The following is a 9,070-nucleotide window of genomic DNA, read 5'->3' on the forward strand; positions in this document are numbered from 1 at the left end:
AAAAAAAAAAAAAAAAAAAAAAAGAATGTGGGGGCTGAGGAGATGGCTCAGCCGTTAAGAGCACTGACTACTCTTGCAGAGGTCCTGAGTTCAATTCCCAGTAACCACACATCTGTAATGGGATCCAATGCCCTCTTCTGGTGTGTCTGAAGAGAGCAATAGTGTACTCATATACATAAAAATAAATAAATTTTTTAAAAAATTTATTTATTTCACTTAATGAGTACACTGTAGCTCTCTTCAGACACACCCAAAAAAGGGTATCAGATCCCATTACAGATGGTTTTGAGCTATGTAGATGCTTGGAATTGAACTCAGGACCTCTGGAAGAGCAGTCAATGCTCTTAACCGCTGAGTCATCTCTCCTGCTCACCCCCTTTTAAACAAAAAATTGTTTGTTTGTTTGTTTGTTTAATGTGAGTACACCCTAAACATCCTATTTTTATTTATTTATTTATTTATTTATTTATTTATTTATTTATTTATTTATTTAATGTGAGTACACCCTAGACACACCAGAAGAGGGCATCAGATTTCATTATAGATTGTAGTGAGCCACTATATGGTTACTGGGAATTGAACTCAGGTCCTCTGGAAGAGCAGTCAGTGCTCTGAACTGCTGAGCCATTTCCCCACCCCGAATAAATAAACCTTAAAAGAATTAAAAAGGAAAAAAAAAAGACTTAGAACGTGCAGTAAAATGGGCAAATAGATGCCAAATGTGCTTTATCCCTGCAACATCTTTTATAAAGTTCAGTGTACATCTGGTGGGCTGGAGAGATGGCTCAGCGGTTAAGAGCACTGACTACTCACTCTTCCAGAGGTCCAGAGTTCAAATCCCAGCAACCACATGATAGCTCACAACCATCTGTAATGAGATCTGACGCCCTCTTCTGGTGTGTATGAAGACAGCTACAGTGTACTTACATATAATGATTAAATAAATCTTTAAAAAAATTTTAAAAAAATGCCTCCTGCACATGATGGCAATAGGCATATTTTAGAAATTTTATGTTGTACTTAGTGAAAAGAGAGAAAAAGACAAGAATATGCTTTTGCATGGCTATATATCCACACCCCAGAAACTCTCACCATTCAGAATGCCTTGGATGCATTCCAGTGCCACCTCACTTCTTCCTGTAAGTCCTGCAGTGCTGCCTGGGATGGATGAGTTGGCTCTGGGTGTCCAACTCCTAATTGCTCTCTCGTTCATGGAGGAAACAGTTACCTTGGGACATTTATAAACTTTCTATATGCTGGTTTGGAAGTTCACATTTTTAGCATGGTTATTTATTTTTGGCCTAGTTAATTTTATTTTTTCATATTAGATCTCCGATAATGTTCTCAAAAGAAATAGTTCCATAAACCAACCTTGTGTACTCTTCTTGTAACTTGTTGGGGTCACTTACAAAGAACTTGACTCTAAAGTTCAAATTGTAAGGTGATCCTCCTAGAATTAACAAAAACAGCTATAATTAATCAGATTATATTAGTCCATCATCTTTATAAGGCATATTTGCAAAACATCAAGTAAATAATACGTATGCTCACTCTTTAGCTGCTTCCTTATTGGTTTGTTTGGATCCAGCCACCTCTGAAAAAATAAAGAAGAGAGATTTCTTTTTTCCCTGAAGAAGTAGCATATCAGTTATTGAAAATCTACTCCACTTGAAGATTGCATTCTTGAAAAGGGTTTAATGAGAAACAGTAAATTAGAAGTAATGTTTACTGACTGCTAGTGATGTAGAAGGTGATACTATTCCTAGGCAGGTACATCTGGGCTGCATTAGAAAGGGAGTCAAGAATGAATATGGGAGCAAGCCAGTAAGCAAAATTTCTTCAGGGTTTCTGCGTCACACTTCTTCCTTAATGTCCCCTGCTGGATTGTAACCTATAAGATGAAATAAACTCCTTTGTCCCCAAGGTACTTTTGCTCAAACAGTTGCAGTAAAGCAAACTAATACAGTCATAAACTATTTTAATGATTATCTAAATGTGAGATTAATCTACTCAAAGCCTAATGTCCTTGTTCAGTTCTCCTTCAAAGTAAAACATCCTGATACAAGAAACATAAGTATTTAAATAAATGTGGGGACACAGCTAGAAATAATATAAGCATTGAGAAACTTAACAACACTTATGAATGACATGAGTGAGACAGGACTTAGGGTCTTGATTAAAACCATCAAGGTGGAACACTAATAACATGTAATGCCAGGCTGTTAAATGACAAGAGTTCATAGTAAAAAAAAAAAAAATCATTAAATAAAAACAAAACCAAAAAACAAACAAAAAACAAATTCCTAGGAAGGGGCTGGAAAGATGGTTCAGTGAGAATGATTCTGGCAGCCAAGTCTAATAACCTGAAATTAATCCCTTAAAATCACGGGGAAGAGGGAGGCTTGAATCTCAAAAGTTGGTCTTTGTCCCCACACATGTGCTGTGGCACAGGTGCATACCATCATACATATACTCACAATAAGTAAATGTAAAAAAACAAAATGAAACAATTCGAAAACAAATCAACCCATAAGAAAAAAATCTTATACACCAAGAAGAAAAAGACCAATGTTAATAGAGAAACACAATGGACAGTAAGTTCACAACTAGGGGATAAATAGCATTTAAGTATGTAAAGATATTCAAACTTGATCACAATTTTTAAAACTTTAAAATCAATGTATGTTAGACTCGGTTTTTGAGATACTGTCAGTACTTAGAGCTAACTTTGGCTTTGAACTTAAAAACCTCCTGCCAGAGACTCCAAAGTGCTAGGAATACAATCATGTGGCACCACACCTCTGTACCCAGTACCATAAACTTTTTAAAATTAGTACCATGCTAATGAGAGAACAGTGGTCTATCACTGTGTCTTAGGTTTGTTTCTAATTGTGATAAAATACATCAACAAAAGCAATGTAAAGGAGAAGGGATTTGTTTTAGCTCACAGTTCCAGGTCCACTAGAAGTCCACAACAGAAGGGAAATCACAGCTGCAGGAGCTTGAAGCAGCTAGGTATTTACATCACATCCAGGATTAAGAGCAAACAGCAATAAAATAACATTTGTGTTTGTGCTTTGCTCACATTCTTCTTTTAATACAGTCCAGGACCCGTGGAATCACAATACCTACTTTTAGGCTCTCCTTCCCATATCAATTAACATAGTCTAGAAAATCTCACACAGGCATGCCCACAGGCCAACTTAGTCCCTCACTGGAACACCTTTCCCAGTCAATTCTAGATTGTATCAAGTTGACAACTAAAACTAACTACACAAACTGCATTCTATTGGTGATTAATATTCTAATCCATAGATGTGTCCCTTTTGGGGTTAGGTTATTCTGTTCTTTATGAGTAATAGTTCTATAAACATCTAAGCACAAATTTTTGTGTATACAGATGTTTTCAAGCCTTGAGTATATTCTGAAATACATAAACCATTTTATTTTGTATGCATATTCATATATGCAAGTATGCACATGTACACATGTACGTGGATATACCTGTATGTCTGCATGAGCATGTGTGCTGGAACAGGAGGACGTATGTACGTGACAACTGGAGGACAATCTTGGATAGTGTTCCTCAGCAGCCATGCATCTTTTCTGAGACTGAGTCTCTCACAAGGATTTTTTGATTCAATGATCTTTTTATCGTGAACTCTGCCATTTAACAGTCTAGTACTACATGTTATTAGAGTTCCACCTTCATGGTTTTATTCAAGACCCTAAGTCCTGTCTCACTGATGTCATTCATGAATGTTGTTAAGTTTCTCAATGCTTATTATTATATTATTTCTAAGTTGTGTCCCCACATTTATTTAAGTATTTGTGTTTCTTTTATCAGAATATTTTACTTTGAAGGAGAACTGAACAAGGAGAAAATTCTGCCCCAATGTGGTCAATATATGCTAATATTCTGGAAAAAGTTCATGAGAAAAAGATTATGTGATTGTCAGATTAAACTTGACACTATTGTCATTATGTTGAAAGCCTTAACTTCCACAGCACCTACTGTGTATCTTAACTAGTGGATACCAGGGTTGGTTTTTTTTTTTTAAAAAAACTATTGCAAGTATAATTTCCAAACTTGTTCTTTTTTGATCTTGTGGGTATGGTATATATTTAATCATGCCACACTGGAGTCTGTGTGTGGTACATGGGTACATGTGGAGGGTAGAAATCAATGTTTGGTGTTCTTCTCAATCATTCAACACCTTTCTTTTTAAAAAAAAAAAGATTACTTTTTTTGGGTGCACATAAGTACACCATTGTGTTGACACTGAGGTCAAAGGCTACTTGTAGGAGTCATATCTCTCTTTCTACCACATGGGTCCCAGGGATCAAACTCAGGTCATTAGGTATGGCAGCAAGCACATTTACCCACTGAGCCACCTTGCTAACCCTTCACTTTATATTTTGAAATAAGGCCAGTAAATCACAAGGCTCCTCCTGTCTCTGCTTCCTCACTGTTGAGATCATAAACATGCACTGCTGTGTTCAGCTTTTTCACGGGGTTCCTGTAATATCAAACTCAAGTCCTCATTAGTATGGCAAGCACTGAAAGATGTTCTATTTTAACATTTATTGTGTCCTTATTAATGTAACAAGTCCTGTTATATGCAATTCCTATATAAAAATTCAATTTATCTCTTTACCCCCAAGATTGGTACTATTTATCTTTACAGGTTGTTCTCCCCAATATAAAATATGGTTTATCCGCTTAGGTAAATCTAGTTCATGGCCTTGACTTTCTTAAAATGTTGGCATCTATTTTGTTAAATACTGATTTTTATTTGAATTTTTCTGTAAGATTTTGTGTGTGTGTGTGTGTGTGTGTGTGTGAATACTTTCCATCTTTGGAGTATAGACAGAGTGCATAGTCTGACTCTCAATATCTGGTGAGGAATTGCTATGCTGTTGCTAAGTTTTAAGAACTAGTTAGTGTCCACATTTGTCTAGTTCCTGGCTCACCGAGATGTGAGCCACTGTGCCCTGCTTCTCTATCCCCTGTCATGATGAACTAGCCCCTCATGGGCTGTAAGCTGAAATAACTGTTTTCTTCAGTGTTTCTGTCAGATATTGTGTCACAAAAGTAATGAATCCTGTGGGAAAACTTATAATGTTGCCTTAATGTACCGTCCAGTCCTTTTCCACTTCAACTTGAAGGCTGTACCCTAAGCATTTAAGGTAAATCTAGTGGTAATGAATTCCCTCCACTGTCATTTACCTGAGATGAGAATGCCTTAACCTCCACCCTAGCCCTTATTTTGTTTTGTGACTAAATCTTACGATGTAACCAGCTTGGCTTTATATCCAAGCCTTCTGAGACAACAGGTATCAGACTTGGCATTCCCTCACACTTGAAGTAATTTTGCTGGATAGAGACTCTGTCTGTTACTGTGTTTTTTTTCTACTATTTTAACTATATATTCCACTGCCTCTGGCTTGCAAGGTTTGTACCAAGATTACCTATTACAATGAAGATCCTCTGCACCTGTTGAGTCATTTCTCTCTCACTTCTTTCAAGATTCTCTTTGCCAACAGGTGTTTTTCCAGAAAGGGTCTCTGTATAACAGGCTGTCCTGAAACTTGCTTTGTAGACCAGGCTGACCTCGAACTGTCAGAGATCCCCTAGTTTCTGCCTCCCAAGTGCTGGGATTCAATGTGTATGCCACCACCACCACCCGGTTTGCTAACAGTTTTTAACCACCCAGATATTTCTTCAATTTGGGGGGCTTTGGGACATTAACTTCTTCAAATAACATCTTTACCCTTCTCCTCTCACCACCCTCTGGAGGTATCCCTCTGGCTTGATTTTTCTAATCCTTCTTAAGATTTCCTGGCATGAACATACCAGCACAGATATACTATGTGCTGTAAACAAAAGTGGAAAAAAGCAAATCTATTCTTGAAAAACAAAACAAACAAACAAAACATAACTGCAGTAGATAAGAACCTTCCTAGTTCTTTGGCCAACGGCAAACCCTGTTTATAAGGCAGGCAATATGCTTGAGATGTCAGAAGACAGAAAGATAGAACTGTAGATAACTGAAGGTGAGTTTTGAAAGGGAGAAATCAGTGAGAAGCTAAGGTCCAGACAAGCGCAGACTTATAAGCCATGTGGACTTTTGCTGAGAGATTATATACTGTGTTTCTGTAGAAGGATCCAAGAGTTCCCCAACGACAACAACAAAAAATACCAGACTACACCAAAACAACAACAAGAAACAGCCAGAAAGTTTTAGAAAAGGAGTAAAGACCCAGCAAAATGGCTTAGTGGATAAAGGCACCACCAAATCTGACCATCCAAGGTAGATGAACTCAAATAGTGGAAGGAAAGAACTAACTACTACCAAGTTGTTCTCTGACTGCCCAACACTATATGCACATACACATACACACACAAATATTCACAATTCTTCCTTGGCATCCTGTGTGCTGAAACTATAAGAACAAATGTCTGTTTACAAGAAGTTACCTTTTGTACTATATTACTACCAATAGTTGATAATAATCACCAATTATTTGTCTATGTTGAGGTTCTGGGGATTGAACCTAAGACTTTATACATGCTAGGCAAGTGCATTACCACTGAAATACATTTCCAAGCCTTTCTATACATTTAAATTTGAGATGGGGTCTCATCAAGGCTGACCTTGAACTCTTTCGTAATATTCATAGTCCTCGGAGTTGCGATTTAACTCAGTTTCTCAGGTAGCTAAGTGCATTGCCTTGAAATTCTTATCTCTGCCAGCAGACCAACTAGAAATATTTACTTCATTGATTCCAGTGGATGTATACTTTCATTTCATTTCATTTCCCTGAGGCAAATCAGCTGGTGTTTAGCAAATATTCTTTTTCATACTGAAAGGGTACTTTTGCCTTGGTTTTTCACTATGGATAGATATTAAATTTTATTTTATATAAATAATGCTTCGATTATGTTTATTTAGCTTTAAAAGAAAAACAAAAACAAAACACCTAGGGCTCACAGCACAGTTGATAGTGAAAGGTTCAGATGGGGAAAAAGACAAACCTCCCTTGTTACTGCTATTAAGCCATGTCCTAGTGATCCCTTGCAGTACAACAATGAATAGGAAATAATGATGAACAAACAGAAGAATAAAGACTGGACAGGAAAAGGTAAAAATGCCTACATGATATAATAATTTACCAGTGCACACTAGGAATAATAAAACAAACTACTAGAATAAAAGTTTACCAAAGGGCTGATGAGATGGCTCAGCAGTTGAGAGCATCAACTGCTCTTCCAGAGATCATGAGTTCAAATCCCAGCAACCACATGGTGACTCACAACCATCTGTAATGAGAAACAAATAAAGAACCTAATGGCCCGGAATGAGCAGGGCCGGAGCAAGAGGGAGAAAAGGAAGGGGAAAAATGTTTACCAAAAATACAAAATTATGACATAATTAATCGGATGCCCTGGGGTTTATACAAAGGAATAAGGTAGTTTTAAAATCTGGAGATCAATATAACTTAGCAACTTAGTAAACTATGTGGAAAATCACCTAGAATTTAAAAATGCTGCTGGAATGAGTTGGTTTAAGTCTATTCCCTGAAATTTCACTCAACTATCTATAGCCACATCAATACAGCCTATGCTTTATCTCCTACTTCGCTCCAGCACTCATTCGCTTTTCTTCATTCCCAATTACGACTTCTATTTCTTCTTTGGGACAGAGTTTCTCTGTGTAGCCCTAGCTATCCTGGACCTCACTTTGTAAACCAGGTTGGTCTCAATCTCAGAGGTTCTGCCTTTGTCTCCCAAGTGCTGAGATTAAAAGTGTACACCACAATTCTTAGCTAACTATTACTTTTCAAAGTGATTTCATTATTCCAACAACCTTCCAACTGTCTTTAATTTGCTACCTTAGGTCACTGGCTATACTATAAGCAGACAGCTATAGGATTCAAAGGAACTTCATAGTCTCATGTATTGCTTAAAGCCGATCTTTCCTATCACTGCATTACAGTAAAATAAAATTTCAAGAGAGTCCTCAAATTTAGCATTCTTGTACGGTCACTTAGAAAACCTTGAATTTCTGTATATACTGCTGCTTCTTTCTGAAATATCCTGATTCTTGAGTTCTTCTGTCACTCTCTCCCAAAAAAAGTTAAGACAGAGCCCACTATCACTACTAAGGACACTGAGTAGGCTACCAAAGAAATGTGTACAATCAGAAATAAGAGTCTAAAGTATGACAGAAGAAACATATCTTTCAAAAGAAAACAGAACACTAACATTTGAAATATAAGCAAGTATATTAGCCACTTATGCCAAATCACAAATTGGTTTAAAAAAAAAATGACCACCTTCTATGTGACCTGTACTATGTCTCCTCCTGTGTAATTTTCATGTAATCCAAAGTTTGAAAATCACAAAGTAAGAGAGGAACCAACAAAGTATGTCCATAATGCAAACTAAAAACCTGAAGGAAGCTCAAGCTAACAGTTATCTATAATCTAATCTTTGTCCTACTGACAGACATTGTAATTGAAAGCAGAGAAAGAAACGAAAAAGGGAAATGCACAACAATCATAAACTTAACAGCATGGTGATAAATGAACCTTAACTACTTTTAAAATTATGCATAATAAATATTATATAAGTTATTGTTTTCCTCAATAAAATATACTTAGTGCAGATTATTATTTTATATTATATTAAATCAGTGGCAGAGCACACCTGCAACCCAGCAATAGAAACTGAGACAAGATTGAGGGTTCTAAGCAAGCATGATGCTTGGTCTACATGATGACACCCTGTTCAAAAGACAAAGAGAAAAAAACAAAAGACAAAAGAACAAAACAAATCATCTAACCAAACCAAGTATATCATGGCAAAAGCTAAAGTGGTAAATGTTTAAGGTTACAAACTTCAAAAACCCAAAGCTTATTTGTATGTAAGCAAGAAAGATGCTCAAGAGACAGTGAGATAAGATTCTGTATTTGTGGGGGCTGGTGAGATGGCTCAGTGGGTAAGAGCACCCGACTGCTCTTCCAAAGGTCCAGAGTTCAAATCCCAGCAACCACATGGTGGCTC

At 36.8% G+C, this 9,070-nt stretch overlaps 1 protein-coding gene across 2 annotated transcripts in view; it reads right to left on the minus strand.

Moving 5' to 3' along the window:
* Ptpn4 (protein tyrosine phosphatase non-receptor type 4) overlaps positions 1–9,070 on the minus strand; it is a 179,109-nt gene that overhangs the window by 114,693 nt on the left and 55,346 nt on the right. The window contains exons 4-5 of one of the 2 annotated variants that reach the window (XM_021161817.2): positions 1,552–1,594; positions 1,372–1,450 (exon numbers count right to left, since the gene is read on the minus strand). The exons of the other annotated variant lie outside the window; for it this stretch is intronic. Coding sequence (XP_021017476.1) covers positions 1,372–1,450; positions 1,552–1,594 — 122 coding nt within the window. The remainder of the gene's footprint in view (positions 1–1,371; positions 1,451–1,551; positions 1,595–9,070) is intronic. 2 annotated transcript variants of the gene reach the window in all.

The sequence above is a fragment of the Mus caroli genome, chromosome 1 (assembly GCF_900094665.2).
Source record: "Mus caroli chromosome 1, CAROLI_EIJ_v1.1, whole genome shotgun sequence".
Taxonomy (NCBI): Eukaryota; Metazoa; Chordata; class Mammalia; order Rodentia; family Muridae; genus Mus; species Mus caroli.